This window comes from Fringilla coelebs, assembly GCF_963513975.1.
Source record: "Fringilla coelebs genome assembly, chromosome: 5".
Lineage (NCBI taxonomy): Eukaryota > Metazoa > Chordata > Aves > Passeriformes > Fringillidae > Fringilla > Fringilla coelebs.
Genome location: NC_140033.1, coordinates 43,564,112 through 43,588,550, shown reverse-complemented (window position 1 = coordinate 43,588,550; position 24,439 = coordinate 43,564,112). Strand labels below are relative to the sequence as shown.

The window sequence follows — 24,439 nt, the reverse complement described above, 5'->3', positions numbered from 1 at the left end:
GGGTGGTATCTTTTATAAATAGAATACTTAAAAACAACATCTTGAAAAAAATGGGATACTTTTCCAGTGCAGCACATTGTGGACCAAAGGAGCTTGTGACCATGCCATTTTGATGTCAGGAATTTTACATGACTGAAAATAGTCATCTGTATGAACACTGAAAACATGTAGGACAATAAATAGCCCAGAAACTTGTAGGCTGTTAAGTATAAGCAAGCATATGTACTATGCATATACCACATATGTTCCTTGCCATTTTCTACCAAATGACAGTGGCTCCTTGTAGCCTTCAGTAGGGGTAGAAGATTGTGAACACCAATTCTTGTGAGCCACGGTCCAGACATCATTGCTTTTTATTTGACTATATGCATAGCCATTAAAAACAAACAACAACTCCCCAAAGTCCCAACAAAACCCTGCAGTTATCTGTTGGAAGATCTGGGAAGTGCTGGTGCACACTGGGCCATCCTGAAAACTGCTTCTACAATCAAAAGACTGATTTCAGTTCTGTACTGAAATAAAAAAATGCTGGCTTTGACAGATAGACGAGTTTGTTGTAGTTCAGACTCTCAGCCTTCAGCTTGTGTTTAAAGGAAAAGGTACCTGTTTCCAGCTGGTTTTGGAAAAATCTTTGCTGTGATTGTGTTCTGAGACTTTCTACCAACAACTGACTTTTTAGAAAGGCACCTTCTAACCCTCTTGTCACCAAACCTTTAACAGAGCTTGGATGAAATGAAAGTTTACAGCTCCCATGCCTGAGGACACAGCCTATTTACCAATAGGCGAAAATTCTATTGAATTTTAGGAGAGCACATGATATGAATTCATAGATATTACCGTACACACAATAATTAAAAACAAGGACTTCCACTAGAAGGGGGACAGATTTAAATTTTTTCCCCTAGATCTCTGCCCCAAGGGTGAGTTTTTATGTGCATTCTCTGGTATGTAAAAGCGGCCACATTGCAGTCCTTCCTTACAGACAGGATTCAATAGGGTCTGTCTTCTCCCTGGCTAACTATTTAAATTTGTAGGATCTTTGTATCTTTGAGCCTTATCTGAGTCTGTTGTATTTGAAATTGGCCCACAGATTAGCAAGTTACTGAGGGAATGATATTTGGACAGGGAGACAGATGCATGTGTTCTAGCATCCACACAAGGAAAAGATCATGTATTTCCTTTCAAGTCTTAATAAGAAAAGCCTCCTCTGATATAAGACTGTTAACTAGTGTCATCAAATTGCTATCATCTTCCTCTGAGCACTCAGGAATTGCTAACCTAGGAGAGTAAAAAACATTCTACAAAGATGGGTTGGTCAGGTTACTCAGGTCAGGCAAATTAAGCAGTCTGGCAGTTTGTTGTGTAGGCTGTCACTCTTGTTGAAATATCTATAAAACTTGCAGTCATTTCTGTTTAGATTCAGAGTGAGTATCTATGGACTGCCTAAATAATTAAAGATCTGTACAGCTGTACAAAACCAATCTTATTCCCATTATTAATCCCAAATACAAAATTCTGAAGGACTCTACCTGCCAAATTTCAAAGCCATTTTCTACTATGGACACATGAAAATGATGTCATGGGTGTGACCAAACTCACCACTCCTCAGCTGAAGCTGTTATCAAATATGTGTGTGCTCTTAATGTGCCTTTGTTGTGGATCCAATGACATTAATATTAACACACTGGAACCTGTAGCTGGACCAAGCTGAGTGCAGTCACATAACACTGCCACACTGTGATATTTGTTCTAGTCGGCACAATTAGTCATTGACCAAGTTTATTATTTACTCATGACCCTTTGCCTGGCATCCAGCATGTGAAAATTGCAGCTTTTGGACAGAATGGGGAACTGTAACTTGTTGAATTACATATTCTAGAGGGTACAAGTATTCCAATAACTCTCCTGCCATGTCCGATGTGGGGTTTTGCCTCAGCACCTATGGATACTGATTCTTTCTCAGTTAAACTTGTCAGGAAAATTAATCCACAAACACCAGAGGTTTATGTCCAAAAAGGAGACAGAGGAGTCCTGTAACTTTATTAGAATAAAGGGAGAGGTAATGGGGCATTCCCCATGGTGTCTCAAAATTTTTAGGGGACACAGCTCCTCCTTTTTATCCTAATTTCTCGGCTGGATTTTCCCTCTCTCTTTCCCCAGTGGCTGAGGTACTTGAGAGGTACAGATTCCCTAAGACCCCAAATACCTAAGACCCCCTTCTAATGTATACCCCCTGTCCTGTTTTCCTTTTCCCTTGTGTCTCTGTTCTTTTTCTCTAAATCCAGAGATTTAGCAGTCTTGAGTGAGTAATAGTCTGTGTCAATTAGTGGAATTCCTATGGAATTCATCATTCCCTCCATTGCTTCTTTCATGTCTCCGAACCTGGCCTTATCTACCATCAGGCCCGCAGTTTGTTTGTAAAGATACTTCCTTCTCACTCCTTTCAAACTGATGCTTTTTAGGTTGTATCTTTTTTTTTCCTTTTTTTTTTTTAGGTAGGTGTGTGTTAGTGTGAGTAAAATGTTATTTTCTAATATTTAAAAAACACCTAATGGGTCACGCCACAAGGTCGTCTTTTCAGCTGAGGGCTTGAAGCAAGGAGCTGCTTCATCAGAATTAAATTTGAGGTTAATTATCCAAAGCAAGTTCGCTTCAACAATCCTCCCTGAACGCGCATTTGTCAGAACTTTCTGTGCCGCACGAGTAATAAAGTAACACGGCGCTGCATTTGTGTTTTACCTTCTCCAGTGAGCCCTCAGCCAGAAGCTCAAACTACAGTACTTTTCCTTCTCCCCGGCCGCCGCCAGATTGATGCCCGTAGCAAGGGGGCCGCAGCTGTCGGGAGCCTGGGGCAGCCTCCCAGAGGAGAACGGCCGAGGGCAGAGACACCGCCGCCCTCAGTTTTCCCCCGCTCTGCCCTCAGCAGCCAGGACGCCTCTCGGGCAGCGGAGAGCCCGGGCACAGCGCAGGGACAGACCGAGAGCTGCGGCGTTGGGCCCGGTGCGGCGGGAAGGAGTGGGGCCGGAGTCCGGGCCCCCGCGGAGCGATGAGGGCGCAGACCCCATCCCGTCCCGGGAGCAGCCCCCGGCACGTCCCGCACCTCCACCCCGTTCTTCCTTCCCCGCTCCTCGCGGCCGGGTGCTGGCCGCAGCCCCTTCCCCGCGGGACCCGCCCCTCCCCGGGGCGGAGCGCGGCGGCTGCCCCGCCTCCCCGGCCGCGGCGGCTGTCACGGGGCGAGCGGGCCGCACCGGGCTCCTGCGGGGCCCCGCGGCTTCCCTTCGGCCTGGCCGCGGCTGCCCGGCGGCATCCGCGCTCTACCACCATGCTCAGGCGGATTCTGCAGCGGGTAAGGCAGCGAGGCCCGCCTCAGCGGTGAGGGCGGTACGCCGTGCCGGTGCCGCGCCGGTGTCGCTTCCTGGTGCCGGCCGGGCTCGGAGCTGCGCTCCCCGCGGCAGAGCCGGAGCCACCGGCCCTGTCCGGCCCGTCCTGCGGCGCAGGGTACGAGTTCGGGTCGTCGCGGCCCCGGAGGCCGTGAGTTTGTCCGCCCCCGCCCTCTCGCTGGGGGACGACCCGAGCCCCGACGGGACTGGACGGGCCGGGCCCGCCGTCCCGGCTGGGGGCGGTGTCGTCCCCCGGGCTGGGCGGAGGCGCTGGCGGCGGGCGGTTCCCGCCGCCCGGCCTGTCGAAGGGGCGAGGGGCGGCCCTGGCCGGCGTGGCTCCTTTCCGTAGCGCGGCAGCGTCTCCGCCCGCCGCCTGCGCCCGTCGCCGCGGCTGCGGCCGCCCGCTCATAGGGCAGGATAAAGGGAAGCCCGGCCCAGGGAGAGCCGTCGCCGGGACCTGCGGTGATTTCCTCAGGGGCTGGCAAGCAGCAGGCTCTTAACGCCGGGGGCCAGCCCGGCAGCCGCCGTCCGGCCGCCTCCCGTGTTTTAGGAGCCGGCTTTTCCGGCAGCTCTGCCGGGCTCGCGAAGCCAAGTTGTGACACTCGTTTACGAAACCCTTCTCGCTTGCCCAGATCCCCGCGCGGGTGCTGCTCCCCTTGCAGCTGGCCGGCGGCTCGGGTGGGAGCTGCCGGGAGGCGCTGGCGCGGGGCAGGTGCCGGCGTGGTCCCGGCTCCGTGCGGCGCGGGCTCGGCAGGGGGATGCACCCAAAAGGGTTGAGTCACGCCGGCGGTGGCAGGCAGCGCTCCAGATCCCGCAGCGCCAGAGAGCGGTGTCGGTGTCACGCAGGAGGCGCTCACGGATAGAGGGAAAACCAGCTGCTTTCCCCGTTTTATGCGCTGTTGCCTCCAAAGTGTTCTGTCTGTGTAACATCTCTGCGAAAGAGTGTTTCATTGGAAACGCTGGCTTGCTCTACCTTATCTGCCATGCAAAGAAGCGTTGCTACAAGAATGACAGGGGAAATAAAGTAAGCATTCCACCAACTTTTACAGTGTAAGACATACCTCAGATTATTTTTCAGTCATAGACCCTGAGCAGGTGAAGATCTTGGTCTGTTTGGAGCTTCGTGTTTATAAGGAAGAACTTCCTTCCTGGAGCTTAATGGGAAGCCCTGCTAAGAAGCAGGGAAACTTAGTACGGACCTAATTAAATATTGGCAGCAGTTAACTGGGTGTTTATTGATTCTGAGAAACACCAGGCCATCAAGGAAGGCTTCTGTAAAAGAGGAAAAAACTTCATACAGTGCCAAAGGATATTTGCCCCTCAGTAGGAATTCTGCTAAACACATCTTTTAAACATCTAAAGTCAATGCAAAAGTTTCTGTGTGCGAAACAGACATCTTTTCCTAAAAGGTTGAACAAATAGTTCTCCAGTTGCTCCTGAAAATTACAGGACTACAGGAGAGCTTATTGTCAAGAAAGATGAAACAGACTTCTTTCTGCCTAAAATTTAAATAGAGAAATGCCAAGATTTTTGAAGATGTTAACCTTTAATTGCCAGAAATAACCAGGCTTTTAAAAATTCACCTCATACTAAAAAGGGCTTTAGGCATTTTGTAAAAATTATGATTGCATGTGCAACCTCGTACATACATACCATTTTGACTTGCACTCTGGTGGGCAAACTGTGAAAAATACTTCTGTACTTGGTATTAAAAATTAACTTTAGGTTTGTGTCAGGTATTTTAATAAAGAACATAATTATTAATATCTTTGATGTGTCTCATGCAGTAATTTGAAGGATAAGGAACCTCCTCTTGACCATTTGATTGTCCATCATATGTATAGCTGGAAAAAAACTCCTGCCTTTCTGTCACTGAAACATAGCTTCTTGCCTATCTGTTTGGTTTGTTATATGATTATAGGTGATGCTACCATTTCTAGCCAGAGAACTAGTCATTAATGGTGGTATAACTTGAGTTATAAAAGCATGTTTTTTGAAAAAGGAATTCTTTATTATATTCCTTTTTGTTGTAACTAGGCTGGCTGACAAGCTGCAAAGGAGGAAGACAATAGCTACAAAGATATGGTTTATAGTTTCTGATTCCTGAAGTTTCAAAACATCAGATGGTTCTCTTTTATACTACTTCTCTACTTTGATCACCTTTCTATTTCATCCACAGTTGTAATTTCTGTTTTTAAAAGCATCTTCATTGTGACTTTGAATGACATATTTTCAAAGTAGACAGTATTATATACTAAACATTACTTATTTAGTTTTTGAGGTTAGTGTCTCCATGCTGTCTTCAACTAGCTTCTCATTTTATGTCCTTTCCCTACAAACTTCTAAATTTTTTTGCAAGTTTCTAAATTTTATGTGTGTTTTCATCATGACATCTCAGGAATCCACCTGTTTTGTATGTTTGCACCATAACACCCCCTTTTGTACATTGTTGCCACTTCCTGGTTTCATGCATTGTTCATCATGCTGATCTAGAAGAAGGTAGTTTTTCCCAATAGGCATCTGCGTGGAATATCTGAGATTTACCTTTCCTGCCCAGATAGTTTGATTTTTGTCAGTGGATTCCTTGGAGAGCAGTCTTTTCTTCATTGTGTTCAACTTTGATGCCCTCTGTGGGCATTGTGTCATCTCTCTGTTGTTAATCTACTGTGGGACAGTGGCAGTTGCCTCTGGCCTGTTAAAGCAGAGCTCATTTCTTGTATTTGCAAGGAGGAGGTGTTTATTTTCAGCTAGAAAATGGATTACTTTGACCTCCTTCTGAGCCTTTTTCCCACTGCTCATGATTTTTTAGTGGGCAGCTCATCTATTGGACCAGAGTGACTACTTTTATGTTAGTTTTTGTCTCCATTATTTGTCTTTAACAGTCTACAGCTGTTGGCTACTCTGCTGTGTTGGGTGCTCTCTGTGCTCTTCTATTGCTTTCTGTTTCTAACTAATGCTCGAGTTTTTTGTCTTGAGATCTTGGTGTCTGGGGGAGAACAGGGCTTCTCAGGCATCTCTGTAGCTCAGGTAGTACAGTCACCTTTTCTCTTACTCCAAGCTCAGGCACAGAGGTATTTACTTGTCTGAAATCATTGCATCTTATGCCTGACTTATAATTTTCTTTTCATGTTTATAAGTGCAGGGCTCACTAGATAGCATATTTACTTGGATAGATGCTGAACTGCAGCTGTGTCTCTGCCCTCTTCTCAGAGTCAAGGGAAGCATGTGTGCCTCTTCCTAGGCACAAAGTGTGTTTGTGTGAAACTGATGGCATGATGAGAAAAAAAAGTGTTATGCCCTCTGAAGTCAGGAGTCATTTCATTTTACAGAGTCGTAAAGTAGCGTCACACTGCTTTAGAAGTATTAATGGTGTTACTGTTCTGTATGGCAAAATACCCTGTTCCTAGCATTGAGAGTTCTTTGGCAACAAGGGGTTTGGCCCTCTTACCTTCTCATTTTTGTGTCTTGTTTGTTGCTTTAGGACCTTCTTATGGTTGTAGTAGTACCCTTAGTAATCGTATTTAAATCTGTGCTGGAAAAACTGTTAAATCTGTATTTTCCACATTTTTTCAAGGCTTTACATATTTTTCAGAGGTTTTAATTTATTCTGAATTTAAAATTGCTGAAAAGAGTCTTCTGACTGAAAGGAATGTAGCTATAGACAGATAAAAGAGTATGCAAAAATGGCACAGTAGTGGTCCATATTTATACTGCCTCATCTTAAAGCATTAACTCAACTCACTCATTATATAATTTTCTATTCCTTTTCAGAAAACAAGCTGCAATAATTGTCATAATTTTTGTTGTTAATTATGTTTCTTTATATTAGCTTGCAGTTTTGAGAAAACATAGAGAATGGCATGATGAAGTTTAGCATATTACTTCTACAACTCTAGGGCTAGCAGTAGAAACATAGGCTTGTCTGCAAAGTAAACAAATGTAATTGACAGATAGGAGAGAAGTATGCTGGATCGAAGACTAACTTTGCATTAGTCTTTCCACTCTGGGTGTGCCTTCAGATGTCAAATGTTACTTTTGTAATTGTACATACGCAGAAGCCTGTGTGGAGATTTTCTTTTTCTCTGGGATTAGTAAGTCATTTATTTGCTCCCCTGTATAGGCCATCTGAAAACAAAGAACATCATTCTGAGTCCTTTCTTAGATCACAAAGTCCAAATTGTTCAATGTGTTGTGATTCTTTTTTGTTTAATGGAATGTGATACCACAGGGGTACGTGAGCATAGCATGACTGTATGTGTGAGCCCATTTATGATGCAATGATCAATTAAAAAAAGACATTTGCAATGTCCCATTCTTTATTTGGTAGGGTAAGGATATTTAAATTACATTACAACCTGAAAGATGAATTAATTTCATTTTTGGTCTTGGCTTCCTTAACATTCTTCCAATATTTTATTTAATTTTTCTTATCTATTTTGCAAATGGATACTATGAACTATAACTTGCAAGTTACTTAATGACCTCTTTCCTTCTCACTCTTCTTTCCTGTGCATTGCACTCACCAGTAAATGTCACCATTTTTACTAAGCTTTCTAAATCTAGCTTGGAATTATTCTTTCTTTTTTCAAGAGCACACATTGATTTTTGAAAGCTTAAAATATTTTACCAGGTACTGTGTAATAATTTCTGTCATACAATGCATGCAGTAAGACATGCCATCCAGTGCTTATTAGTGTGATTATAGCATGTCTGAAGTGTTTCATAAAGCAAGTACTTTAAGCAACCATGGGGTAATAACAGTGTACAGTGGAGTAATAGCAGAAGAGCTTGCATCCTGGAGGTGGTAATAATCTCAAATTTGTAGTGCTAGAACTACCAAAACTTAATATGCAAATCTCATTGCAAAATGGAGTCAACTGTGAAAGTGAAATGGAATGGGCAATTAAAAAGGTACAGCAGTGTTGTATAAGGAGTTACGATATGAGGTGAAGACAATTTTATGTTAATTGTTGCAGAAGATTCTTGTTTTAGCGACAAAATGATTCTTTAGGTGTGCTGAAAGTGTCTGTGTATGAAAGTGTATGAAAGTGTACGAAAGTGTATGAAATGGAGGTAGATGCCGCCTGTCTAAAGACACAGCTGGACCATCTCTTAGTGCCACTGAAACATTAGATGCAGTATTCTAACTGGCCTGTCTTCCTGGGAGACCTGGCTCCAACTTGCCATTTGTTTTAGATATTACTCTTCTGACTGTCAGTGGAACACAATCCACATGTTCATTAATGGAGTTACTGAACTTGTATTATAAAGCTTTCCTGCAAGATGTGTGTTTCTGTGGAGAGCACTTAACGCTGCAGAACAGTTGGGGCAGGAAGGGAGCTCAGGAGCTCCTTGGTCTGAGCCGTGAGCAGGATCGGCTTGGAAGTCAAGAGCAAGTCACTCAGGCCTATCTCATACTGGAAAAGCTGTTCTTTACATCCAGTAGGAATCTCTCATTTCAGTTTTTGTGTCTGGTCTTCCCATTGTGGTCTTCCCAAGCTTAGACCGGTTTGGCTTCCTCTGGTGGCCTCTTCATGAGTGATGATGTGGCTGCAGTTTGGCACTCCCAAAGCTGTCTCTACTTCCAGGCTGAGCCAGCCCTGTTCCCTCAGCTTCTCACACGGGTCAGATGCTTCACCCCCAGATGTGTTGGTGGCCTTTTGCTAAACTCTTGCTGGTTTTATCATTGTTCTCCCTAGACTGGGAGAGCAGTATCTTGACATGGTCCACGGGCTGCTGGCCAGTGGGGAGCAATCACTTCCCTTGATCAGTTGGCTGGGTTCCTTGTTAACACAATCCAGGCTTCTGGCAGCCGTCTCTGCAGACAGGGCACACTGCGGGCTCCTGTTTGGCATGCTGGCTGACACAAGGCCTCAGTCCTTTTCAGCAGAGAGACCTCTGTTACTGCCAGGAGTTTTCCTTCCCTGGCACAGGACTCTGCATTTGTCCCTGTGGAATTGCATAGAGTTCCCCTTGGCCTGTTTCTTCTGGCATTTCTAGGTCCCTCTGAGTGGCAGCCCTGCCCTTGAGTGTATCAGCTGGTCCTCCCAGTTTGATGTCATGTAGAAACCTGAAGTGTGTGCACCTGTGGTCCATGCTGGAATGTACCTTGTTTAGTGTCTGTATCAGTAACCCTGGGAAGAAGCACCAATGGCTTCACTTTGACATATTTTGCATTTGTATGGAATCTCTGCTTACCCCCTTTTTTGCCTATCCTATTATTACCTTGCAGAGCTTGCATTGCCTTGCCTGTTCCTTTTGTATGCTGTGCTAGAAGGAAATGGTGTTAATATTTTCTTTAGAAATACAATACAGCCTGAGTGAAAAAGACATGGAGTAGGAAAATCAGAGTATGTTGATCAAATAACTGATGACGTCAGAGAAGGTTGGAATAAGGAGAGATGGTTGTCTTCTCTTACTGTCACCAGCCCTCATATCTTAGTGCTTCACTCCTCACTTCCCTTTGGCTAGTCTTCAGAGCCTTTCCAAAACTGAAGTGTATTTCACTGGGAATTAAGTCCTTAATCAGTAGACTTGACCTGTTTATAATATTTTTTAGATTTGATAAATAGTAAAAGGCCGTTACCTTTGTTATCTTTATCATTGTTATCTTTGTTATCAATGAAAGTTGAAAATAGAACATTCTTTTTAAAACAAAGCAGGAAAATATACTTAATATTCAAAGAATGGGAATCATGTGTGCTGCAGATTTCTTATAAGAGGTTATATAACTGATTTGTCTTCAAAAAAGGATCTATTGAGCAAGAAAATTCTTTTTCAGATAAGATTTTGAAGGCACTAAGATCAAGAAACTAAAATTCTGTCCCTCTCTAGATTTCAATCTATATATTTAAATTCTTTATCCCCTTATATTAAAATATAAATTCCTTTATAGCATTACAAGTATTTCCAGATGGGCCAAAATACAGCAGTAGCATTACTTTATCCCATTTGAGATTTTCATACTGGAGCTAGATAATGAACATTTTGTTCTTTGTTGAACTAGGATTGCATATACATATTGAGATTATTTTTTAATGATGTTTCCTTTGAATATGCTTACTCTTCTGCCATCAGTTAAGCAGTGCCATTCTGGAGATGAGTAAGAGAAGTTAAATCAAATTTAAATCAAAGTTATAGTTAAATAAGGATTGTAAGATACAATCAGTCTACCCAGATTTTGAATTATGTAGCGTTTAAAGTTTATTTTCTTATTTTATCTAAGTCTGTAGTTTCAAATCAATACTGTTGTTTTGATTTTCAGCATATTCATAGGAGTATATCTTTATAGGTTGTCTTACTGATTACCATGTTTTAACTTTACCACAGGCTTGATTATTACTTTTATTTTTTTCCAAGTAAAGACAGTGTACCTGCTTGTGTGCTTGTTGAATCAACATGGTTCTCAAACTTCAGTTTTCCATCTTCCATATATTTAAGGGCTTGTCCAGAATGTAGAAAAGTTATCAAGAAAGTAAGGTGATACTAGTTTACTACTAATGAAAGTTTTTAGATTGCAATTTCTACTGTTTTCCTATAGGATATAGTGACCTAATTTAACATCACTGAGAGTAATACAAGGGCAGAGTTTAGCCAAAGTTCTTGTTTTGTGGTGAGCATTCATGATAGGAAGTAGTTTAAAATCCTGGCCTTTGCTTCTGGTATCTGCTTGGTTTGTTATGAATGGAGAGTGTTGGATAGAAGCTTTTTTTGAAGTGTTGTGCTGAAAGTTATATAATTGCCTGTCAACCTGTTCACTTCTCATGGAGGGAAAATACCTCTGTATTCCAACAAGTAGAAGAGAGGCCTTTGCATAGGATATATACTGTGCTTTATTAAATATTTATTAAGTATTAAAATGTAGACTCTCACTTTTGTCTTCCCTATTTCAGACTCCAGGTAGAGGTGGGTCTCAGAGCTCAGATTCGGATTCATCTGCCACACCTGGAAATGCCGTGGACGTGAACAACGATGGCTCCTCAGAGGTACTGTGCACCATTCATGGGACCAGTGTCTTAAATCTTGGATGCTGGTTCTCTGATCCATGGAGCTGTTGGAATAACTTTTGATGCCCTTCTTAAATATCAGCTGTACTAAACAAATATTTGCAAATGTCATATTCTAAAAATTGTTTGTTATTTAAATAAAAAAAGAAGACTAGGACATGTTTATATGTAACTATTAATTAGGCTTATCTATCCAAGTAATCACAAGCAATTCTTCCTGTAATTCTAGAGATGAATTACTAAAATTAAAGGCAATGAGATGTAAGCTTAAGACTCCTTGTTAATAAATCTTTCATGAGAGCTGCAAAAAACAAGGATTGACATTTTATCATGCTTGTACTTCAGTTTCACCTTGCCTTCTGCTAAGCTGTAATGTATACTGGAAACCTCTTCCTTCACGTGAAGTATCAAATATATTGGGTTTTATTTGGTGGATAAATATATTTGGAGTATAAATCCTATCAGTGTTTCCTGTGCTGCATGCCATACTTAATCAGCAGAATAAGTTGTTATTCTTGCTGCAATCCCATATTTTAATGTCTTTGTATTTACAGTGTTGTCTGACATTAACTCTGAAAAATGCAAACTGACTTCACTGGCTGTTGAAGCTCATTTGTGCTAATGTAGCCTGATTACCTATCTTGAAAATGTTTTCAGCTTAATATACATACACAGTGCAGGGTTAATTACCCCTACTGCAACATTAAATGGAGCAAAGTGCCCTTTCTTACACTGAATAAAGTGTGTGATGATTCAAATACTCCAGTGTGTGATACAAGATAAGAGAAACTTTCCCTGTGCTGTTTAAAGTCCGGTCTGTACATCTGCTTATTTCTACTTTCTTAACGCCTTATTGCAGTCAATGTAATCAGACATTCCATAATATTTTGCTTCATGTTCTACATGTCACACATTTTTGAGTCCTAATCTGTTTTGTGTGCATATTTAACAATCCCTGAAGCAAATAAATATTCTTAAATTACAGATTAAAATCTTATTAGTTTTGTAGCTGATTAAGGCATTAAAACATGCAATAAGATGATGTCTTCTTTCTAAAGTTTGGTTAAAATGATACAGTTCTGTTAATATGAGTGCAGCATTGCTGACTATACAGCTTGTGGGTGCCATAGGGTACCTCAGTACTAATGGAGCGGTATTTTCTTGGCATGGAATGAGCTATCAGTGTGGTGGTGTTGCCTGCACTGTTGCCCCATTGGCTGTTCTTTCTGCTGAGTTGGAACTGGGTCAGACCGAAAGCTACCTTGACGCTCTTGACATGCATGCGTTACATAAAAAAGTATCTTTTAGTTGTCCATAATTCCATCATTTCTAGCTTTGGGTATTATCCTTAGGATTGAATTTCAAAGTCTATTGGAAATTGAACTCTGTGATGGGTTTTTAGATTCACATGTAACGCTACTCGAATCTGTTCGCCTTCCTTTTCCCGCACAGCTTCCCTGAGGTCTTGTCTCTCTTGGAGCTTCTCTTCAGGAGCACTGTAGCTGGTCTCAGCAGAATGTTTGGTGTTTGTTTTATCATGATATTCCTATCTGGTTCTCCATTATTATGCAATCAGAAGTCCATTAACTTGTTTTCACTCCAGTTTCTTGGCTAGATTTTCGGATTTGTATTGCTGAAAGATTCAAATGGAGAATAATTATGAAATCTGTGAAGATTTGTATGTTTCCTTTCTCCTCAAGCCTGGTTGAAATAAATCCTGATTTTTGAGAATTGTAGTATGAAACAGGAGTGGGAAAGTCTGAATTCAGACTGCTGAAACTGCTCAAGAAGAGGTAAAAATTTGCTAATATCCCATCTGTGACTCTGTTGGCACTTCTGGTCACAGGTAGACCTATAGTGAAGTCTTTTATTCACTGTGCAATCTGCCCAAGGAGGAAACATTTGAGTCTCTCTTACCTTTGCAGTTTAGGTCCCTGTGCAACTGTCAACAGTTCAGGGTTGCTAAATATTCCATGCTTGCAGTGAGTCTGCCAGTGAGATGCTGCTTTCCTTAGTATAATGTAGCTGTGTTAACTGGACAGGTTTGCCTCAGCCTCTCCTGCTGCTGTTGCAAACTTGCTTATTAATTTATAGAGGCATTTCTGCAGTCTCACTGCACCACTCCTCCCTCTTTTTCTGAAACATCTGAGCACCCTTATGGGAAACCTTGTGATGGAGGTGACATAATGCCTTGTAACGCTCCATTCACGATATTTTACGCAGCTTGTTCCTCTGTCACGTAAAGGGGGCACCAAGAGTGTAAGGAAAACACATAGTAGTATGCATCATGGTCCTAGTTTCTAAGGCATGTTTTAGATTTATTTATATTCATGTCCTTAATAACTCTTCCTTCTTGTTTTCTCTATGGTATTGCTATGGTTTTTAAAAGTTCTCTCTCTAAAAGGAAAGCAGACTTTGCTTTTGGTGATTGTAGAGAGCTTTCAGCATAAGAATTCAAACTTTTGATTCCAGATCTGCGTTTTTTTGTCTTTATTAGTTTCTTAAAAACAAATATGCATTTCACAGGGCTTCATCTGTCCATTGTGTATGAAAGTGTGTGTAACTCCCACTGATCTGTCTGAACATTACCAGAGTGAGCACACTGGGACAGAAGGAAGACAGGAGCTTCGTGACCTCCCAGCTATTACTGTGGGTCTTGTTTATTTTGTTTAAATAGCTTTGGTGATGGGCTGCTTTAAATGAACTACATATTTTCCTGGTGTCAGCCTTTTAAATGTTTCTTTTGATTCCTTGCTTAAACACAATTTGATCTCCTATGCATGATTCCAAAGTATACATTCAGCAGAAAAATTAATTCATGTGTATTTTTCTGGTTTGAAGTTGTCTGTCACATGAAACATTTGCAGTATTGGAAGACTTGCAGTCACTGATAAATACACTTCTCTTTTTAAACTGCTTTTGCTTGAGTTTCTTATTAAAAAGATTGTTTCCTTATTTGATTGTCTTCGCATCAGACTCAGTATCATGATAAACATGGTGTTGGATCAGGCACATCCTTTGAAAAGAAGTGTTTTGAGCTCTTATTAGCTAACTTTTTTTAAAAGTGGATCACTAGTGCAAGGTAGGTATGTTGGGTAAAGGGAACAGAGGGTGGTAGTATAAAAAACTCAGAAACTTCTCTTTTTTAACATGTTTAAGAGCTTATGTATTGCAGCAACATTATAAAAATAATTAGGAAAAAAATTAATAGATAATCTTACTGGATTTTTTTATGCCCCCAAGAAAATGTAAAGGCTGTTTCAGTTAATAGATGTAAATTGTAGTGCATTTCTAAATTTGTCCAGTTGTGTAGTGTAAAACTACACACTTAAAACAAAATGCATGGTTTTATGCTCCAGAACTAGAAGAATTTAGATTCTGGAAGTTAAGAGCTTCCTGTTGCGCAAGGCTATCTGATTCTTTTGCTGCAAACCTTGAGAGAGTAGATTGGATTTCTGGGGGTAGGCAGCTTGCTGTGCACTAAATGGGTTTGTGTAGAGGTAAAGTTTTACATTGTTTCTGCCAGTGTTACTTTTGCTGAGTTTTGAAATCTGTTTATTCTAGGATGTGTGTGTAATGTGATTTTATTCGGTTTGTTGTTATATTTGCTAGGTAGTGCCTTTTTCCTTCCTTATACTTGATGTGTATTTAGACTGTATTTTTGAAGGGAAAACTTCAAGTTGTTGAATGTCATTACCAAAAATGATGGAAGGGATCAAAACATTGATTATTCTAGAGATAGCTTGAGATGTCATTTCAAGTGTGAAGTGTCACCTGAAAAAGTGAGAAAGATCTGTGGTGAGACTGACTGACCTCTCTCTTGGAGTGGTTTGGGACTTCTCAGAGCCAGGGCAACTTGAGTATGGCTTTTGATGGACTCTTCACTGCCTCTTGTTGAAGCAGAGGCTGTCAGTAGTGCTCTGTTGTGGTCAAGTCAACTTGTTATTTTCTTTATTATCTGGTCATGATGCAAGTGCTGTGCTTAAATAAGCTGTGGCACTCCTGATGTGATGGTGTCAGTAGGTTGTGGCATGTGAGCCACCAGAGGTGGTTTGATTACCTGAAGAAGTTACTGTTTTATTTAAGCTGCTTGTACTTAGCATATTTTATGGAGTTGACTGCTGGGTTTTTGCCCCCTTTGACTTTTTGTTTTTCCACTGACTTTTAGTTGGTTCCTTGGTCAGTACTTTACCCTTGTCAAGAGCTGATTACAGCTTTTAACTTAATAAACTGATGTATTGAGTGTAGCACTTGAAATACAAAGTCACTTGTTTCTGGCTGTTGCTGTTTCCTGTTGCTAAAGCTGTGTTTCTTTGTACTGTGGTTCAGTAAATATCTATAAGAGGTGAGAAACAAAGAAAGAAAATATATGTGTGGGGTTTTTTTCAGTTTGATCTTTTATTGTGTGAGAATGCCTAGAAGCATTGAAAAAGTGGGGAATTCTGTCAATAACTATAGTCAGTACTAGTATGAAAAGTTTAACATGTTTGACTACTGAGAAGTCAACAAGCAAGCTGATTGTTTGCTGATGGAAAAGAATAGTTTGCATTTGTAGCAAACACATTGAAAAAGCGACGCAGCCAGGCTGTCGCAGCTCATTCAATCTCTGCTGTTTCTGGGACAGCATTATAAAAATGATAAAATGTTGTCAGTGTCATCTTATGTAGCAGACATATGACACATTTCTCAGTTTGCCTTATTTAAACTGTTAATGTCTACTGGTATTGCTTGTGGTTAGTATTGGGGATAGTGCATGGTACTGGGAAGAGTTCAAATACCTTTTGTTGGAAAGAGTGCTGAAGAAGCTTGTGAGTTCAGGAGTTTTGCTAGTGAATTCTCCTTAAATCATTACACAGTTAACAAAAGCCTTGGTACCTTGCTTTAGATTTTTCATGTAATTTGTTTGCTAACCCTCCTTCCACTAATACACCTATCAGCTGATGAAAATTTTAGCAAGTGCCCCTGTGTTCTCCTTGCTTTTCCTTCCTCTCTGTCCTCCATGCAGCGAGAATTGGTCTTTGTTTCTCAGTAGCAAGCATTCTCACCTGCAGTGTCCTGTTGTGGGAGAGGTTTCTTGCCACTCGCCTATAGCCTGATTTATGGCCGTCTTCTTGAGCAGCTCTCTGCAGCCCTCTTTTTCAAACTAGGGGTTGAAACCTATGGTGAAAATGTCAGTGTAGTACTTCCCCTGCCCCCCAAGGTGTGATGAAGCCTTGCTTTAAAATACAATGGCCTATTCAGCTGCAGGAATGACTACCAAAATGTTGACAAACATCTGTCCATGTATAGCCAACTTAACCAAACAAATGCTGTATGAAAGGCACACGCATTGCCAAGTTCCCAAACATTGTTTTCCAACTTCATGTATACAGTAGTGTCTCTAACAAAACCTGTATGATGGCTTCTGTTTTGTTTTCTTTTCTTTGAAAGGAATGATACATTTCTAAACTGTGTCCTGCATTTCCTGACAGTCACTGTTGGATGTTTGGAACATCTAAACAGTGAGGCATAGTTTGAGACCTCCTGTTTTTATCTGAGGCATCCAAAGCAACCACTGAATGATACCCCTGCAGCATTTAGAATACAGTGGCTGTTTATATCTGTTGTCTTATCCACCATTGGGCTAAATCTAAGGCAATTTTCCGACAGTTCTTTTGGGTAGTCTTCATAAATTTCCAGACTTTTGGTAGGAATGTATTTCTTGGCTAAAACAAGCAAGATATGACCTTGGTGTTTTCTGAATAGGCTTTTCATAGCAGAATTGCAGAGAATGTAAATTGGCATAGTAATTGTGCAAAAATGTGTGTTTTTTAAGACAATCTATTAAGAGATCACATTCTTTATGTTTTTCCCCCTGATTGTCTCTTCTGTAGATGCAATTGATTGAATCTTCTGTTTCTATGCATGCCCTTGGAATGCTGCAGACTGTTTGCACAGAACATCATGTCAATGCTTTAAAGCTGATGCTTTATTCTCTTACAGTTGCTTCTCAAATTAGGTTGTGGTGCCTGTTTTCACCTCAACAATACTCACCCGCTTTGCACACGAACAAAAATTACTGATTGAGTTACATTAGTATATTAACTTCCTTCAACATCTGAACAGTATTAAGAGAATGAAGAATTAGAGATACTGATGTGATTTGACTTGATCATGGAATATGACTTTTCTTTAAGAAATAGAGATCCCACCGGATTAGAATTTCGAACTGATGACAAAGTTGTAGTCTTGTAGGTTGTGGCGCAATTTTAGTCTTACTCATCAATAGCAGTAAAAACATAAGACAACTGAACTAGAAATAATGTTGGTTCTGTTCTTCTCAGGAAGAATCCAGCTTCTTTTCTAGGAAGAAATCAATTCTACATTCTGGTAAAAAATACTACATAGATACATTTTGCTCTCTTTGTCCAGAAGTTTAAATACTTGTAAAATTGAAATGGACTGCAGGTCTTAATTATACTCAACATGACCTTTTTACCGACTTTTCTAATGATTAAATAGAGATGTTATCTGAGAAAGCCACTGTCATCTTACTGTTTACATAAACACAGAGGAAAGGGTTTTATTTGGTGAAAGACATGAAAAATGTCAACTGTATTTTCTTTTTAGCAATATATAAAAGGGGTGACCTAATTTTTTTGTTCTTTAACTTAAAATGTCATGATTTTTTAAATCAATATATAAGCCTTCTAAAATAAATTATGAAATGTAGTTTTGCCCTTACTGTCTAGGCAGACTGTTTAATCTGCTTCTGAGAACTTCCTGAGGATTCAGTTAATTGCTTTGATATATATTTGGAAAATTCAATCTAGAATCTACTTGATACGTCTTTCAGCTCTGAAATATCACTTAAGTTTCTCTCCACTGGCCCTAAATATTTCTGATCTTCTATCATGCAAAATGTTTCAGCCTTTAAATCACTGTGTGACTGGAGAATATCTGAATTTTAGCTTAGACTTACTGTGTGAGTGCTGGTGAAGATGTGTATCTTGTATTGAGGAAAATTGTGGAGGTTCACCTGCAGTGGAAGAAACATGAATGGTGAGCTTACTTTCAGTTTTCTAAACATGTTGGACTTTATTCACAGAATACAGCTTACTGTACCAGTACAGCTGTGTGAGAGTAAGTCTGTATTCTGAGAGATGGACAAACATCAGTCGTGGCCAGAAGGTGTTACAGCCCTGGGTTTCAGTCACTGCTATTGGCTTTTTGTTCATGCAGCTCACTGGAAACAGGCTGTAGCTGGGAGTGCTGGCCTGATGTTTCTGGAAGGCCAATGGTGAAACTTAGGAACTCAAGTCTGTTTAAACTTAAAGCCCAGTCATGTGAATGCCAAGCCTGTTAAAGTGCATCCTGGTTTTTGGTTTGGGCTAAGCTGTCCTATAGCATGTATCTAGTAGAATAGTCATGAATGTTTTCCATATGCTAAAGTGTCATTTATCCTGATATGGTTCTCTGGGGTTGTGAGGTCGAGGTGTGGAATTTTTTTTTGTTTGTTTTGTTCTGCTCTGTTTTGGTTTTCTTTCATTTACCACAGTTCTTAAATATTTTCCAAGAATGGAAAGCAGTGAAGTTCCATGGTTTTCTAAGCTTGACCCGTGTTGTAAGTGCTGGAATAAAAATACAAGATGTTGCAGAAGCTTTGTTGGTATTAGTAAATGCAGCTCTGTGCTATATGAAGCTATTTGTGCTGTATGGCTCTCTACCACACACAGCTGTAGATCAGCAGCAATCATAGCATCCTAAATGGGACCACTTATTCAATTCCATGGAGTTTTAAAATGGGATTGACTGCACTATCATCAAGTATTGCTAGAAGGTGCTAAGGAAGCTGAGTTGCTATGGCTGTGACTTTAAAACTTAAATAAGGTGCCTTATTTCTTGGATTCTAAGGTCCTGAGCACGTCTGAATTCCATCCTGTAAAAACTGTTTTGCCCGTGGGATTGTCCTTCAGCCGTCCTCCAGTTTTAATTTGTGAAAAAGGAACTTTGAGTAAAGTAAGCTGTGCTCTCACTCATTAACTAATTAGGCAAGATTTCATATTGGCTCTAAAAGACCATTTCATTAAAGCTCAGGGCAAAAGGAGAGCAGTTGGCAGAAGAAGGGAGATTCAATGCATCTATATGTAGGTATCTGAGGTTCCAGTTACTGATGATGGAGCCCTGGGAGTTATTATGCTGGCCCTACCTAAGGTATGCCCATCTGTTCAGTCAGGTGACTAGCTTCTTGCTCCATTAACTGTGCTGAATAGCTCTGCTTTCATAGTGATTGGGGAGTAGACATCTACATGTAAGTGTTAGGGTTTTTTTTAAACTTCATTTGGGAGCCTTCAGCTGATAAAAAAAAATCATTAAAAGTAAGACAATATTCTGAAAAGGCTGAAATTTTCAAAATATTTATTTACACAGCCAACCCCATCACTCCTAGTCCTACAGAATAATATAAGGAGAGGACAGAAGCCCAGAAACCCTTCAGTCCTACACATTCATTTTCCTGTTACATGATTTTAAACCGGGAATAGTTTATGTGAGGATTAGGAGGATTTTATGGTAACCTGCAGTTGGTCTGGTTGTGCACTTGTCTGCCTGTAGGTCTGTGTCCTGCTTTTGCTGGGCACTGTGTTGCAATGTTGTAGGCCAGAGTTCATCCAATAGTTAACAGCTCTGTAAATTATTTTAGTACAAAAAAACCCCAAATCCCACGCTAGTTTTTGTAGTGAGATTTTCCTTCTAGTGTTGCTTTTAGTATCCTGGCATACTTCCCAAGGAATGCTGTCTTAATGATTCATACAAGTATTAATGTTACCAGAAAGAAATAATTTACCTTGAATGGCTTTAAGGAGATAGAGCACTGAGAAGCTTAACATTATCAAGCCTGAAAATAAATCTCAACTATTAGAGGAGATAAGTAGTTTTTTGCTCTTTGGACTTATTTGTAAGTCTGTCCTGAGAAAAGTTAGTAAAAAAAAACTTCTGGTGCTTTCATGGAGTCTGAGATCTTTAGTAAAATTTGGCATTATAACTCAAGCTGAGGCAAGATGCTTTCCTACAAAACTTCTGCATAGCAGTTTCTGTTCTGTTGTGAGTGAAACCCATGTGTTTTGGAGTCTTTGTACTGAGGAAGGCCTGTCCCACTGCAAACAGCATGGTACTCTGCTGGTGTTTGATGCTTGGCATGGCCTATGGGCACCTGAAGGAAGAATGTTTCCCTTGGGATCAGAAAATTGGGATTTGAAGTTCAGTGTCTCACTCATTCTCATTTGAATGCCTGGACTATTGGGTCAGGGGCTGTTCTGAGCTGTAAATTGTGTGCTGTCTCCTAGTTGATTGTTTGTGCATGTGTATTGGGGTTTGGTTTGAATGCCTTTTTAAAAAATTGTTCTTTCTGTGTATAGCTTCAGAAATTCTGTGGTGATCTCAAGAACCTTTTCCTGATAAAAACTAGTGCATGTAGTTGTCATGGATTATTTTTTGTTTTCTGTGAAACTGGCAGGCATCTGCAAAAGTCCTCGAATTCAATAAATTGTCATTTCTTGGTGAGAAGATATAAAAACAAACCCAAGTAATCATCATTTAACTTCTTTTAGGCTCTTTTCTTTCTGTGTAAAGTGAAAGACAAACCCAACCAGAAACATCAGCTAGGAAATCATGAGTTATGGTGCAGCACTGAAGGGGCTGTAAGTGATGTTTTTGCTTTTATTAAATGAAGAGTGGGAAATACCTTTTGCTTCTCAGTGGCTGTGCTTTATGCAAAGTAATCCCTAAGTACATGTTAAAAGGAAACCAAAATTCAAGATGCTCTCATAATTGCTTCTTCTGTAAAGGAGTCTGTTAGTTAAGGTATCCATCCAGGTGCAGGCTGACTGGCAAGGATGCCTCAGCTCCTCCCCCAGGCGCTGGTGACACCTCTTGGTTGTAGCTGCGCCATCTCCTCTTTATCCAAGACAGGTGTGGTCCTGATGTAGGAATATGTTGGACCTGATGTAAATTCCTGCAAACTGACAGAAATGTTCACTAAATTTAAGCATCTCAGACTATCACGTTTCTTCCCTTCTTCTTACATGTTTGTCTTTAGGATAGTAAAATACACTTTTGAACATATTTACAGAGTTCATCTCAAGATGATAGTGAGAGATATTTTTTTATTTGGCTGTATTTAATTTTAAATATTTTTAAGAGATAAACTTAGTGATCCACGAATCTAGTTTCCCAAACAAGATTGTCACTGGGGCTGATAGTTACGTATCCAGGAAACGTGCACACTTCTACCTGTTACTGACTGCTGCCAGAAGGATCCTGATGATTCTGATTTTCCTACTGTAAAGGCAACTGAATTAGTGCTGCTGACATCAGAGTTGACATTGGATATTATCAGTCTGTGAGGTGCAGTCCTGGGTGCAGTTTGAGGCTCTGATGTATGAGTGCTAGTTGTCTGTGTCTGTAGGAGCTGGTGTTTCTGCCCACCTCTGTACAGGAAAGATGACATTTCCCATGGCAAGGGCACCTTGTTCCCGAAGGGTGACAGCTCACTCTGTTAGAGCCTGTGTGTCAAACCTCCAGCAAAAGCTGCATTTGAGTAAGAGTGCATGTGAGAGCTGACTCCAACAGTGCCAGGTCCCCCAAAACTGAGGCCAGCCACAGTCATGACAGTGCTGGTAGAGAGCCTGAGACTGGTGGGTGATGCTTGCTTTATTCCTGCTTGTATGAGAGGAAGGCAGTTTCTAAAAAGAAGAGGAGGAGGTTTTGTCCGTGTTTCCTCCATCTCCCAGTGACAGTATGCCTGCCTCCCTCCACCCTGCAGGCTCACAACTGCAGCACATTCCCTTTGCTCTGCTCTGCCTCTGGCTGCTTGTCCTTGTGGACCTTGCCTTCAAATCTGCCTCCCTGCCTGCCTGGCAAATCTTGGCTGGCTTTGCCCAATAATTGAGATGAACGATTGCTGTCCCCCTGGGCTAATTGCACATGTAAATCTTTTCTTTTCTTTTTCTCTAGGGCTCCTATTTCCATAAAATAAACCCCAAGCACAATAAAACCACAAAAAAAAAAAGACCCAAGCAAAAAACCAGATTTTGCTCTTTGAATGAAAAGAGATAAAGGGCAAAAGGAAGGAGAGGCCAGAGCAATTTTCTGCACTCATTCTTTCTAGGTGCACTTACTGGAACTATGAGGAACACATGCTTTTCTCTATTAACAGCTTTTCTCTATGAACAGCAGACCTTCCCATCACTGGGAAACTAAACACAACACTGAGAATTGCTTGGTAGAGTTTCATCCCGAAAGGATGCTGTTGCACTGTCATTGCACTGTATGAAATTGACTTCTCTGTATAAAGCTTACTAGGAGAACACCCAATCCTGTATTTTGTGACCCTCTATGGTTCATGCCATTTACTGTGTGCCAGGCAACTCCCTCTGGTTCTTGCAGGCAGAGTGACTCTCACTGGCATCCCATGCTAATTGTATCAGATAAACATTACTGGGAACCTAGTAGCTGAACAAATTTTCTTTACCTATACTTATATATTAGTTAACTTGGTTTAATCTGGAGTGAAACTGTGCTGATCAGCTCTGCAAATAAACAAATGGTTGTTGAGGTTGTATGCCTGTTTCCTGCTTAGGAAAGAGTACTCTGTTTTATTTGGTCTAGTTGTGACAAAACTAGTTTTCCATATGATATGTGGTGGACTTGACAAACAATTGTATTTAGTAATTAATTTCTGAAATACTAAATAAATAATAGAAGTTATGAAAGCTCTGTTTAGAACTTTGGTTACATTTGAATAGCTGAACATGGTAGTTTTCCTGGGTTAAAACCATGTAAATGTTGTTGAATTCTTAGTGACTCGTGAAACAAAATACTATGGATGCTAAATTAATAAATGCATGCTATTTGTGGTTGTCAACATACGCATTCGTTATGTTCACTTTGTTCTAATATTTAAATCTGTTAGCATCCAGATGCAAAGTTAAGAGCAGAAAAGTGCCAAAAGTCTTCATGTGTCCTCCATAACTCATATGTGAACCTGTGCCAGGTGAAGTGTAATAATCCTATTTAGAGGAGTGCTCTCATCTTGGATACTGGAGAGCCTTGGTTTAATGTTGGAGTACACTACAGTTTGTAGTGGCGTAATAAACTTAAGGATAACATATAAATGTAAAAATAGATATTTGAAATGAATTAAAGGGACAGGGGGCCTTAAAAAAGTTAAAGACAGGCACCGCACTTACATGAGGTCCCTTTTGCAGTGCTTGGAATTACAGGGAGTCTTTAATGTGAGACCAGGTTTTTAGCTCTTGCTCTGGGAATGTCTCAGTGTCGCTACTGTTACGGGCTGAAGTGTGGATGGGAATTGGGCTCAGAGTTGGCATGATAACCATATGAATGAGGAGCCAGTGTGTAGTCCAGCACTCAACACCAGATGTAATAAATGGTGAAAAATTAGGTGGATGGTACTTCTGGTAAGTGCCAGCTTGAACACTCCATGAATGTTTAGAGATAAATAAAGAGGAACACAACACTGTTTTCATTTGTGGACTAAGGGGTAGAATGAGGGCATTGATCTGCTTAATTTCCTCTCTGGTAAGCTTGTAGTATATATGCTGGAAAGAAAATAGATGATTTCTGATTCTTAAGGCTGTAGAGATACAATTTTCTTGATGTGGTATTTATCTGAATGACATTTACCAATTAATTATATGAAAGGTAAAAAGTGATTCTTAGTTGTCTGGCCCATATTAAAATCAGTAGTTTCAATATGGAGATAATCGGTTCATGAATAACTGTACTTTAGAGTGGGTTGTTATATCTCCTTTTTAAAGACCAAAGATGCTACCTTCTATTTGGAATAAGAATGTGATTTTATGAAAAGTTGTATGGAAAATGTTTTGTTGGGTGGGGGGGGGGGTGAGGAATTGCAGAACATTCCTTTTTGTTTTGCTAAATAAAATTTTGTTGCTAGTATGTAATACTGTTGGGGAAAAAAACTCACTGAATAATGGAATGTGCCTTTTGCAGACATTTTCTAACATTTTATTTGCAAAAACTCTTATTAGA

The 24,439-nt window shown here is 40.6% G+C and overlaps 1 protein-coding gene across 2 annotated transcripts in view; it reads left to right on the top strand.

Moving 5' to 3' along the window:
* The first annotated feature begins 3,216 nt into the window (after positions 1 to 3,216).
* EEA1 (early endosome antigen 1) overlaps positions 3,217 to 24,439 on the top strand; it is a 66,163-nt gene continuing 44,940 nt past the window's right edge. For both annotated transcript variants that reach the window (XM_084206196.1, XM_084206195.1), the window contains exons 1-2: positions 3,217 to 3,346; positions 11,273 to 11,365. In XM_084206196.1, coding sequence (XP_084062322.1) covers positions 3,323 to 3,346; positions 11,273 to 11,365 — 117 coding nt within the window. In that variant the 5' untranslated portion in view covers positions 3,217 to 3,322. The remainder of the gene's footprint in view (positions 3,347 to 11,272; positions 11,366 to 24,439) is intronic.